At 51.3% G+C, this 12,965-nt stretch overlaps 1 protein-coding gene across 15 annotated transcripts in view; it reads left to right on the forward strand.

Annotated features, from left to right (window-relative positions):
* POU2F2 (POU class 2 homeobox 2) overlaps positions 1 to 12,965 on the forward strand; it is a 48,042-nt gene that overhangs the window by 6,027 nt on the left and 29,050 nt on the right. For 7 of the 15 annotated variants that reach the window (XR_004060458.1, XM_030942797.1, XM_030942804.1 and 4 more), the window contains 4 exons: positions 4,524 to 4,589; positions 4,722 to 4,756; positions 4,918 to 4,974; positions 9,693 to 9,875. Coding sequence is in view for 14 of the 15 variants with exons in the window: in XM_030942797.1 (XP_030798657.1) it covers positions 4,524 to 4,589; positions 4,722 to 4,756; positions 4,918 to 4,974; positions 9,693 to 9,875 (341 nt within the window). In the remaining variant the exon portion in view is untranslated. Of the gene's footprint in view, positions 1 to 4,032; positions 4,415 to 4,523; positions 4,590 to 4,721; positions 4,757 to 4,917; positions 4,975 to 9,692; positions 9,876 to 12,965 lie in introns of those variants that run through there. The other 8 variants (XM_030942802.1, XM_010358935.2, XM_010358953.2 and 5 more) reach the window with 4 other exon arrangements.

The raw sequence follows: 12,965 nt of genomic DNA on the forward strand, positions 1-12,965 counted from the left end.
TCCTCCCCTTCTTCTTCCTCCTCCTCCTCCTCCTCCACTACTACTACTACTACTACTACTACTTCTTCTTTTTCTTTTTCTTCGGCTTCTCCGCCGCCGCCCCGCGCCTCGTCGCACCGCTCCGCCCCGCCAACACTAACATACTACATACTACTACTTCTTCTCTTCTTCTTCTTCTTCTTCTTCTTCCTCCTCCTCCTCCTCCTCCTCTTCTTCTTCTTCTTCTTCCTCCTCCTCCTCCACCTCCTCCTCCTCCTCCTCCTCCTCCTCTTCCTCTCTCCTCCGCCTCCTCCTCCTCCCTCTTCTTCTTCCTCTTCCCCTCCTCCTCTCCTTCTCTTCTCTTTCTTCTTCCTTCTTCTTCTTCTTCCTCTCTCTCCTCTCTTTTTTTTTCTTCTTCTTCTTCTTCTTCTTTCTTCTTCCTCCTCTTCTTCCTCTCTTCTCTTCTTTCTTCTTTCTTCTTTCTTCTTCTCTCTTCTCCTCCTCCTCCTCCTCCTTTCTTCTTCTTCTTTTTTCTTCCTCTTCTTCTTTCTTTCTTTTCTTCCTCTCTTTCTTATTTCTTTCTTTTTTCTTTCCCCTATTCTTCTTCTTCTTCTTCTTCTTCTCTTCTCTTTTTTATTCTTTTTTTTTTTTTTTTTTTGAGACGGAGTCTTGCTTTGTCACTCAGGCTATAGTGCAGTGGTGTGATCTCGGCTGACTGCCACCTGCCACCTCCACCTCCCGGGCTCAAGCGATTCTCCTACCTCAGCCTCCTGAGTAGCTGGGATTACAGGTGCACACCACCACACCTGGCTAATTTTTGTATTTTTAGTAGAGATAGGATTTCACCATGTTGGTCAGGCTCGTCTCGAACTCCTGAACTGGTGATCTGCCCACCTCGGCCTTCTAAAATGCTGGGATTACAGGCATGAGCCACTGCTCCTGGCCCCCTCTTCTTATAAGGATGCCAGTCAGATTGCAGTAAGGTCCACACTAATGACCTTATTTTACCTTAATTATGTCTTTAAAGACCCTATCTCCAAATATAATTACATTCTGAGGTACCAGGAATTAGGACCTCAGTGTATGAATTTTGGGAGATGCAACTTAGCCCATAGCAGAGGCTAAGGATGAGTGTGGACTTGTTGGGCTGGCAGGGGGTCTGAGGCTGCCTGGATCTGTGGATGGGAGAGGGATGCCCAGCTAGGTAGGAGTGTGGAACCTGCACAGTCTGCTCTCTGTCAAGCAGAACCCCCAAGCAGGGGGAGATGCTCGACGTGGTTGAAGAGCACTGTGCATGAGCTGCAAGAGAAGAGCAGTACAGGGTGGTGGGCCAGCCCCTGGAGGCCAGGCCCATCAGCCTGGTTGTTTCTCCAGGAGATAGGGAGGAGCCAGAAAAGGATTGCCCTGAGGCAATGTGGACCTCCGCTGGAGGAAAGGGGGCCAGAGGAGGCTGGGGCTGCAGTTTTAGGAATGCTAGGAGGAGTGGGATTTAGGACCAGGTTAGAGTTAGTGGTTGTCTGAAGTAGGGCTAAGGTCTGGGTGAATTAGAACTAGGATCAGGCAGGATTCCCTCCTTTACTGCTCCAGAGTCAGGATACACTTGCCACCCAGCTCCCTTCTTGTCCTTCTTATATCTTGTATCAGTAGCCATTTAATGCCCTGTCCCCAGGGCCAGGAAACAGGACCTGAGCTCTGGTGGCATCCTGGGCACCTACTCCCCACCCCCACCCTCAGCAGTCTGCATCTTTTTTTTTTTTTTTTTTTTTTGAGACAGAGTCTTGCTCTGTTATCCAAGCTGGAGTGCAGTGGTGCAATCACGGTTCCCTGTAGCCTCAACATCCTGGGCTCAAGCAATCTTCCCATCTTAGCCTACTGAGTAGCTGGGACTGCAGGTGCCCACCACCATCATGCCCGGCTAACTTTTTTATTTTTTGGAGAGACGGGGATTTCACTATGTTGCCCAGGCTGGTCTCAGACTCCTGGCCTCAAGTTATCTACCTGCCTTGGTGCAGTGTGCATTTAATGGGACTGTGTGCTGGCTTTTTTGCTTTTTAGCTTTTAAATGTTTTCTTGCTTGTTAAAACATAATGTATATAAAGTGCTCAAATTTTAAGTGTACAGCTTGATGAATTTTTGCATATGTAAGGACCCTGTAACCACCAAACAAGATCCTTTCTCACCTGCTGCAGGCTCATACCCTTTCCCAGTCAGTACCCTCAAGGAGCTCGCTCATCTGACCGTGATCATCTGCTATCAGCTTGCCTGTTTTTGAATTTCCTGTAATTGGAATCATAAATTACGTCTGCCTTTGTGTTTGGCATCTTTCATTCAGCCTCATGTCTCCAAGCTTCGGCCATGTATAAGAAGCAGGAGTTTGTTCTTTTTCATTACTGTGGCGGATTTCATTGTATGGACATACCACATTTTGTTTATCCATTCACCTGTTGATGGCCCCTTGGGCTGTTTCCAGTTTGGGGCTGTTATGAAAAGACTGCAGAAGCATTTCTGCCTATGCCCTTTGATGGGCAGGACACGTGTTTCTTTTGGGCAGATGTCCAGGAGTGGACGTGCTGCATTGTAGGGAGAGGGCATCTTTTCAACTTTTCTGAATGGTGCTTGTATCAATTTACACTCCCACCAGCAATGCACGACCTGTCTTTTTAAGTAGGAATTTAAAACTCAAGCAGCATTTCACATTGAATAATCCTCAACTGCAAGATTTCTAGACTTCTTTTTTTTTTTTTTTTTTTTTTTTTGCCGTTACCGAGTTCTTCCTATTTCCTTTCCCTCACTTTAGCTCCATATTTTTTTTTTTTTTTTTCAAGACAGGGTCTCTCTCTGTCACCTGGGTGGGAGTGCAGTGGTGCAGTCACAGCTCACTGTAGCCTTGACCTCCTAGGTTCAAGCGATTTTCCTGCCTCAGCTGGGACTACAGGTGCATGCCACCGTGCCCGGCTAATTTTTGTATTTTTAGTAGAGATGGGGTTTCTCCATGTTGCCTAGGCTGATCTTGAACTCCTGGGCTCAAGAGGTCTGGCTGCCTCAGTCTCCCAAAGTGCTGGGATTGCAGGCATGAACCACTGTGCCTGGCCTAGCTGTCTTCTTTAAGTATCTTGGTGCAGAGCACACTAGAGTTGGACAGCTCCTTTAGTAGGGGTGGAGTCATGGTTTAGGTAGGGATTTTGGAGTGAGTTGTGGGAAGAGTTTGGATCAGGAACAGGGTCTCAGTACAGTTGGCAGTCAAGGTCAGATGAAGGACTTGAACCATCTGGGCACAACTTGGGATTCAAGGTGAGTAAGTGGACTAAGGATGGGTCAGGCTGAAGCCAGATTTGTCCTGGGGTCGAGGACCAGGAAGGATTGGATTCAGTTTCAGGATGAGCTTGGGCGAGGGGACTGTTGGAGATGAGATGGCTAGAAGTCAGGACTGGGGGCCATTAGACTAGAGTGGATCTGATTAGAAGTAGGAGCCCTGGAGTCATGAAGACCAGGGGTCCAGTCAGGGCATGTCTACTGTCTTGCCGTGCTTTTGGGGAGGTGACATCCTTTCTTGGAGCCTCAGTTTCCTCCTCTGTAAAACGTGGTAATATTAGCACTAACCACTAATGTGAGGTGTGAGTCATATCTAGCTCTGTGCTTGGCACTGGTGAGCACTCGCCTTTCTGTGAAAAGTATCGGAGCATTTTGAGGACAGGCATTTGTCTCCGTGGGTTTATGTCTCCTGGTGCCCAGCTTGCTGCCTGCCATCCTCCCTTGGCTGCCTCCTTTCATTTCCTGGGCCTAGGGAGCCCGGGGGTTGTATTACAGGGGTAGACTTGAGGCTGCAGCTGGGGTTCAAGCCTGAAGTCCCAGATCAGGTTTCGACTGGAGGACAAGCTCAGGGGTAGAGCTGAATGGGGCTGGGGTGACAGAGGATCAGAGTGGGTCTGCTAGGCCGGTGTGCTAAACATAAGAAGAAAGGCCAGGTGGGAGTGAGTTGTGGACGGGGAAAGTGGTGGGGTGGGGAGAGGGCCAGAGGGCGGCTGAATCACACACACGCAGAGATCTGACAACTGCCTCCTTTGGGGACGCTGCAGCCCCATCACATCTCTGAGGCCCCACTCAGAGTGGAAAACATGTCTCACCCGAAACCTGGTAGGGCAGGACGGGAGCCTGGGCGGCCCGCCGCAGGAGGAGGCCCAAGGCTGCTCTCCCTCCTTTGGGACGTCACCAGCCTCCTCCTGGGCAGCTGATACTTCTCATGACCACCTTCCACCTCCTGCCCTGCCCTATGCTGCACTGTGGATAACACCCCTCTGTCACTTTCTGGAGGAGTAAAAGGATAAGGCAGCATCCCCCAAGGCCTGAGGGCTGTGTCTCATCTTGCCAGAGGAGGGCAGAGGCCTGGAACGGAGGACATGTCTCTTGGGAAGAGACACTTCCAAGGTGGCTGGGGGTAAGGGGGGAATTTGGGGGAAAGGCTTGGGGAGTGTGGTGGAACGGGGGCCCGAGAGCCCTCCTGACTTCCCTCCTTCACCCCACTTCCATTCCTCCTCTGTCCCCAGAAATAAGAATGTCTAAGCCCCTGGAGGCCGAGAAGCAAGGTCTGGACTCCCCATCAGAGCACACAGGTGGGTGGGCAGGGAGCAGGGGGGCAGGGGTCACCGTGGGCAGGGGAAGTGGGGCAGATGGGAAGAGGGTTGGGAGGGGATAGGTGTGGTGGGGGTGGCTGATGACAGCACATCCTTTCCCTCTCTTTGCAGACACTGAAAGAAATGGACCAGACACTAATCATCAGGTTAGGAGGGAGTGGATAAGCGGGAGGGGATGGGGAGGAATGGGGAGAGGGGTTCAGAGGGGGCTGTGTGCCACCTGTGGTAGGAGGACAGGGAGCTGGGGTGGTCAGAAGCTGCTTCACTGCACTATTCCCATCCCCTTGCCCCTACTTTCTCTTTGCAGAACCCCCAGAATAAGACCTCCCCATTCTCTGTGTCCCCAACTGGCCCCAGCACAAAGGTAAGCACCTGTCGGAACAGCCAGGGAAGCGGGCAGCGCTTGGAAGAGGGTCCTCAGGAGGCCTGCCTCAGTCCCAGGGCTGAGAGAGCACTGAGCCTTGGTACCTTGGTAACGAGGTTCCTCCCGCCCCTTCTCACTCTTGGGCTCCCACCCCAGGCCTGTGACTCACGCAGGCTCCTTCCCCTTCCCTAGGGGGTGGGGGTGGCCAGGGAAATCCCCCCCAGAGCCCCAGGGCGATGAACAACAGGAAGCCAAAGGCCCGCCCCCATCCCAACTTCCCTGACCCAACAGGGGCCTGCACCACCCCCTGTCCCCCAATATACACATTTAGTGGCCAGCTGAGATGGGGGTGGGGGGCTGGCACCAGTTGAGGATAGCTGTAGGGATGCAGGAGGAGAGAATGACAGGGAGGCCGGAAGCAGCCAGGCAGCGCAAATTCCACATCCAGATGGGGCCCTGTGCCTGGCATTCTGGGCTTCTTGGGGTTTGCTTGGGCCCCAGTCTCCACCCTCCATCCTGGTCCGGGGGTAGCAGGCAGGTCCAGAGGCTTGAAGGTAGCACTGGACGTGAGGGCAGAGAAAGTGTGAGCAGGACTCCAGACCCTGACCAGCGGTGGCTGAGGGATGGGGTGGGAGGCTGGGAACTGTTCCCCACCCTGCTACAGCTTTGCTCTGTGACCATGGGAAAGTCACTTCCCCTCTCTGGGCCTCTCAGTTTCCTCTTCGGTGTCATTGGTCGGGGGGAGGGGGCAGTCGGATGGGATGGCCTCTGTGGTTGCCTCCATGTCTGGTGTACCCCCCTGCCACCGTGAGAGGGAAGGACAAAAGTGCTTTGTGAACGGGTGTACTGCTTCTGTGCTGAGTGCTTTGAACGGGATCCAGGGGAGACGGGCTCTCGATCTTGACCTCCTTGACCCTCTGATGGCAGCTTTGGCTCTTGCCTTAGCCCTCAGAGCAGAGCATCTATCCATTGCCCCCACCCTGTCCTCAGTTGAATCAGATCTTTGCAGTCTGTTCTCAGACTGGCAGCAGACTTCCTTCTTTTGGGGATGCCAGTGGGACCAAGGGAAAGGTTTCTCCCTCCCCTTCCTGGCCTCGGGCTCTGTCCACAACTCGCCCTGTTTCTCTGGCCGTTGCCGCTCAACTTCTCTCCATCTCTTCTGTGTCAGTCTTTCCCTAACTGAAGTGATTCATGTGCTCCTGTCACGGTCTCAGGCATAAGACCACTGTGTGCAACTATTTACATATAATTTTGTTAATTGGCTCAATTTTTAAAAAAAACACCTTATTATGGAAAATGTGAAGTGGATACAGAAATAGGGAGAAGGGTATAATGAAAATAAACTCCCTAGATAGCCATCAATCAGCTTCAACAATTACCAACTCATGAACTGGCTTACTTTTCGACAGCTTTTTAAATAAATGTTTTTTAAATGGAAATTTCACAAATGGAAAACCAGAATCACTTGCCACGGAAATAAATACGATGATTATTAAAATTTACCCAGAGTCTCTTGTGTGCCAAAGGGTCTAAACCTCAGAGGCCTGTTCTCTGCTTATTAAAAGAGGAGATTAGGGCTGGGTATGGTGGCTCATGCCTGTATTCCCAAAACTTCGGGAGACAAAGCGGGCGGACTGAGGTCAGGAGCTTGAGACCAGCCTGGCCAACATGACGAAACTTCAACTCTACTAAAAATACAAAAATTAGCTGGGCATGGTGGTGAGTGCCCGTAATCCCAGCTACTTGGGAGGCTGAGGCATTGTGCAGAATTGCTTGTGCCCAGGAGGTAGAGGTTGCAGTGAGCCGAGATCGCACCACTGCACTCCAGCCTGGGCAACAGAGGGAGACTCCAGCTCCAAAAAAAAAAAAAAAAAAAAAGTGATTAGGCCAGGTGCAGTGGCTCAAGCCTATAGTCCTAACACTTTGGGAGGCCAAGGTGGGTAGACTGCTTGAGCTCAGGAGTTCTCAAGACCAGCCTGGTCAACATAGTGAGAGACCCTGTCTCTACAGAAAATACAAAAATTAGCTGGGTGTGCACGCCTGTAGTCCCAGCTACTTGAGACTGAGGCAGGAGGATTGCTTGAGTCTGGGAAGTCGAGGCTGCAGTGAGCCCTGATGGTGCCAGTGCACTCCAGCTTGGGTGACACAGCAAGACCCTGTCTCAAAAAAAAATTAAATTAAAATAAAAGTGGAGATTAGCTAGTATTGGAGAGATGGTAAAGACATTCAAGCACCAGTCAGAGACTGTAAGATAACCAGAAACAATGAAAAAGCACTGAAAAGGGAATAGTGTACTCACCATGGCATTCAACATTATTTTTTAATAACTTTTTTTTTTTTTTTTTTTGGGACGGAGTATCACACTGTCACTCAGGCTGGAGTGCAATGGTGTGATCTCGGCTCACTGCAACCTCCGCCTCCTGGGTTCAAGCGATTTTTGAGTCGGAGTCTTGCTCTGTTGCCCAGGCTGGAGTGCAGTGGTGCAATCTCGGCTCACTGCACCTCCACCTCCCGGGTTCAAGTGATTGTCTTGCCTCAGCTTCCCGAGTTGCTGGGATTACAGGTGTGTGCCACCATGCCTGTCTAATTTTTGTATTTTTAGTAGAGACTGGGTTTCACCATGTTGGCCAGGCTGCTCTTGAACTCCTGACCTCAAGTGATGCTCCCGCCACAGCCTCCTAAAGTGCTGGGATTAACGGGTGAGCCACCACGCTCAACCTGTTTTTTAAAAAACTTTGTATTAAAATATGATACATATTAAAAACACACATAGATCTTCAATGTATGACTCTACGAACTTTCAGAAACTTAGCACACCCATGTCACTAGCACCAGATCAAGAAGCAGAGCACGACCAACCTTCCAGAGGTCCTTAATGCCCCTGCCAGGGATAGCCACTACTCTGACTTCTCATACTCAGTGTCATTTCATGCTGCATCTCTGCAGCACTTTCTTTTTCTTTTTTTTTTTTTACCTCTCTCTCTCTCTCTCTTTTTTTTTAAGAGACAGTGTCTTGCTCTGTTGCCCAGGCTAGTCTCAAACTCCTGGCCTCAAGCAATCCTCCTGCCTCAGCCTCCCAAAATGCTGGGATTACACCACACTTGGCCTCTGTAGCTCTTAAGCTTTCTAATGCTTATATTCCATAATTTGGGACATGCCATTCACTGTCTGTTATTTGGCCTTTCCTTGGCCTCTGTTTGTCTGTGTCCACATTTCAAATATCACCCCCCTACCAACACGCTGTGTCATTTTGCCCAAGTTGTTTTCCCTCTCTGGACTTCCTTTTACAAAATGGTGTTGGGCTATTAGGCTGAAGGATGATCCCACTGTCCACTTTAGGCCTGAGGGTATGTAATCCATCAGGCCATGCCTTCTCCCACCACTGTGTGTGCTTCAGCCAATAGGCCTTTCAGCCAACAACTGCTGTTGTCTGGCTTTTTACCTAGGAGCAGAAGAGGCCAGGGTGGCTCTATGCTGGTCGTCTGTTCTGTGTGTATGGTGCAGGATGTGTCCATATCATATTCAGAGAGACATGGAGAGGCTTTGTGGACCACAGGGGCGGAGGCTGAAGCCTGGCATTTCCTGGGCCACATCTGGCTTGTCCACAGTGCAGGACAAACACTGTGCTTTGCTTATTCTGCCAGTATTTTTGTTCTAGATTTTGAAAAGAGTGGCGAGCCAGATAAGACTTCCACTCAGGCAGGCACTCTCTCCAGCCCACCTCCATCCACCCCTACTCCTGTCATTCATTTGTGCTCATTTCTGTGAGCTTCTGAGTTTGTAGCCCAGGTTCCAAGGTGGCGGTTTTTCTTATACCTGAAAACCTTTTCTTCCAACAAAGTCTTACTTCATTGGACAAATAAGAGATGCACCTGGCTAGGTGCAGTGGCTTATGCTTGTTATCCCAACATTTTGGGAGGCTAAGGCAGGAGGATCGCTTGAGCCTAGGAGTTCAAGACCAGCCTGGGCAACATAGTGATACCCTGTCTCTACAGAAAAATTTAAAAATTAGCCAGGTGTGGTGGCAGGCACCTGTAGTCTCAGCTACTTGGGAGGCTGGGGTGGGAGGATTGTTTGAATCTGGGAGGTAGAAGCTGCAGTGAGCTGTGATCATGCCACTGCACTCCAACTTGGGCAACAGACCAAGACCTTGTCTCAGAAAAACAAAAAAGAAAAGAAAAGAAAAGAAAAAAAAGCAAGAGAGATGCACCTCTATGTGATACAGATGAAGGCTGTAGGACCCAGAACCCGCTTATTTGACCTCCCAGGTGCCCAGTGGGACTATTTTCCTTTTTTTCTATTTTTTTTTTTTTTTTTTTTTTTTTTTTTTTTTAGAGATGGGGTTTCACCATGTTGGCCAGGCTGGTTTCGAACTTCTGACCTTAAGTGATCTACCCACCTCGACCTCCCAAAGTGCTAAGGTTACAGGTGTGAGCCACCATGCCTGGCCACTATTTTCCATTTTACAGACAGGGAAACTGACTCTCAGGAGTGGAAAAGCGCTCTGCAAAGGGGACTTCTCCTGTAGGGAGTTTGGGTGCAGGTGTTGTGTTAGCTCTATCTGATTGATGAGGAAACTGAGGCCAGAGGAGTGGTTTGAAGCTCCCAGCGGTCAGTGCAGGACCACAGGCCACACCCTCATATCCACACCCCAGTCTGCTCCTCCTGTGCCAGCCTGATTGCCATTGCCACACATGTGCCCTCTCTTTGGTTCACAGGTGGGCATTCTCTCTGGCCTCCACTTAACATTCTGGGGTCCCGGACCCTGCCTCTCTCCCCCCCAGATCAAGGCTGAAGACCCCAGTGGCGATTCAGCCCCAGCAGCACCCCTGCCCCCCCAGCCGACCCAGCCTCATCTGCCCCAGGCCCAACTCATGTTGACGGGCAGCCAGTTAGCTGGGGTAAGTACTCGGGGAAGGATGGGGACGAGCGGACAAACCAGCCACCCCTCGTCTGTTACAGGGCTAGTGGATGAACTGTTCCACCAAGGCCATGGCCACTCTCTCACGCCTGCCTCTTGCCCTCTTCTGTCCTCCAGGAGGTCTTGTCCCCTTACTTGCTTGGCTTAGGCACTAACCCCTCTCTGCCTTCTCTGCTCCTCTTCAACCCCCTGCTCCAACCCCTGCTGTCCCCGACACCCCACAGCTCACGGCACTGATGCCAGCTCAGCAGCAGCTCCTCCTGCAGCAAGCCCAGGCCCAGCTCCTGGCCGCCGCCGTGCAGCAGTCCAGTGCCGCCGCTGCTGCTAACGCCGCTGCCGCCGCCGCCGCCTCCGCCTCCTCCTCTACTTCCTCCTCCTCCTCCTCTGCCTCCTCCTCGACCTCGCAGCCCCCAGCTTCTTCTGCGGGGGGTGACCTGCCACCACCACAGCCTGCCAGCCAGCCCCCTGGGACCCCACAGCTCACCTTGTCCCAACCCATCCAGCTCACAGCACAGGTAAGGGCAGCCACTGGGGACCAGGCTCCCTGCAGCGAAGGACATGCAGAAACAGTGAGTGTGCGGGAAGGGGCTGACTGGTCCACATGGACTGTTCTGACCACCAGCCACATGCCAGGCAGTTCCTAGCAACCCTAGGAAGCTTTGGGAGATGTTGCTGTCCCATCTTACAGTAGGGTAAAGTGAGGCTCACAGAAAGGATTATCCCACATCATAATCCTTCCTCTAGTGGTGTGTCGGGGGCAGTGCTTGCTATGCATCTCGCTGGGAGTTCACAGCCTCCTGGGAGGTTGAGATTGTTGTCCTCAACTTACAGGTAAGGGAACCAGGAGTCACTCCCATGAATGGTACCATGTGGATACAAAACAAAAGGCTGAGAATAAGAACGAGTGCCCTACCCTCATCGTGTCCCCTGGCTCATCCAACAAGATGCTCTTTCTAAAAAAGGGGCCCGTGATCTATGAGTTAGGAGGTTCTGCATCACCTGCCCGACTCTGGAGCTTTTGCTAGTCCATAGTTAATCATGAATTAGTGGCTGTCTCAGTTTCCTAGGGCTGCCATAACATAATACCACCAACTGGGTGGCTTAACACAACAGAAACATTGTCGCCAACCACAAGTCCAAACTCAAGGTGTCGGCAGGCCGTGCTCTCTCTGAAGGCTTCCAGGGAGAATCCATCCTTGACTCTTCTGGCTTCCAATGATGCTGTCAATCCTTGGTGTTCCGTAGCTTAGTAGATGGTTGACTCCGATCTCTGCCTCCTCTGTTGTCACATGGCCATCTTCTCTCTGTGCACCTGTCTCTGTATTCAAATTTTTCTTTCTTGTAGGGACACTAGTCATTAGTTTAGGGCCCACCCCGATGACCTCGTTTTAACTTGGTTACATCTGCAACCCTATTTCCAAATAAAGTCACATTTACAGGTACCAGGAGTGAAGACTTCCACATATCTTTTTGGGGACACAATTTAACCCCTAACAGTGGCCAATAGAGTTCCCATAAGGACAGCCAGGGGAGCAGAGTGGGAGCTGAGTAGGCTTCCTCTTCCGAAGGGCAGCTGTCTCCAGCGCACTCCTGTCCACCCCTTCCCACGTCACCCATTCATGTTGTCTGTCTGGTTTCCACAAGCCTTAAGAGTTGTGGCCACATTTCAGGGCAGTGAAGGTCCTGGGAAGCCCTACAGCAAAGCCACCTGTTAAACTTCCCTCAGCCTAGCGTTTCCCTCAGTGACTGCTCCACAAAAGGCTTTTCTCTCACTCCATCCAACTGCTTCCACAGAACCCTAGATATACATGCTGTCCATGCAGGGAGCTGTCCAGCCCTGGTGAGGCTGTTCCCTTGATACGGTTCACCCCAATAATGGCCCATTCCATTCTTGACCAATGCTTCCATTTGGGACTTTCCTTAAAGCTGAGCTGATACCTGCCTCCTTAGAACTTCTTTCCACTGGGCCTGGTTCTTTAGAGACACTCTGTAAACTGGGCCCATGGCTCCATGATGGCTCTTGTAGATGTAGCCTTTTTTTTTTTTTTTTTTTTTTAATGAGATGAGGTCTTGCTTTGTTGCCCAGACTGGAGTACAGTGGTGTGATTATGGCTCACTGCAGCCTCATCCTCTTTGGTCTCAAGTAATCCTCCCACCTCAGCCTCCTGAGTAGTTGGGACTACAAGTGCATGCCACCACACCCAGCTGATTTTTTTACATATACATATTTTTCTGTAGAGACAGGGTTTTGCCATGTTGCCCAGGCTGGTCTTAAACTCCTGAGCTCAAGCGATCTGCCCGCCTTGACTTCTCAAAGTGCTGGGATTACAGGCATGAGCCATGGTGCCTGGCCCAAACGCAGCCTTTCAATACCTGACTCTCCAAGTAACAGTAACTTAGTCTGTTGGGTGCCACCTTCGTTCCAGGTACTATGCCAGTGGTGGCCTCTTTGCACCCATGAATACTCCCCACAGCTGCGGCTCCAAGGGGCAAAGTGACCTGCCCCAGATTATGCTGTGAGCAGGAGTGGCAGAGCCAGCCTGGAAGTCCAGGGCTCTAACCACAGGATCCGCGGCTGCTGCTTTTAGCTGTCCTTCACGGAACATGGTTTCTAGCCCCTCCCACCCCGGCCACCAGAGACTCCAGCAGCAGGTGTTCCATTTGCCTCGTAGCATAGACAACCCTTTACTGAGCAACACCAAGGGCTTGGGGCTCTTCATTGGGGCTGGGCTCTTTCACATCTCAGTGGCCCTGCTCTTGTTCTGTCTTTTCTGTGGAAGTCTGCTCCCTTCCTTTACCTGGACAGTTTCTCTTCATCTAAGCCCCAACCCAGGAGTCCACACCTCTAGGAAGTCATGATGACTTCCCTCCCTCAGCTGTGCCTGAATCTGTCTGAGGAAATATCAGTTGAAGGAACAAAGACTAGAGGATAGAAGGCGGAACAGGGCAGCCTAGCACAGACCCAGCCAGGCCACCACCTCTGTAAGCAGAGACATTCTTGCCTATGCACTCCTAGAGCCACCTCCCCCAGCTCCCCAGGGACCCAGCAGCAGCACGCTGAGCCTCCACC

This window comes from Rhinopithecus roxellana, chromosome 12, assembly GCF_007565055.1.
Source record: "Rhinopithecus roxellana isolate Shanxi Qingling chromosome 12, ASM756505v1, whole genome shotgun sequence".
Classification (NCBI taxonomy): Eukaryota; Metazoa; Chordata; class Mammalia; order Primates; family Cercopithecidae; genus Rhinopithecus; species Rhinopithecus roxellana.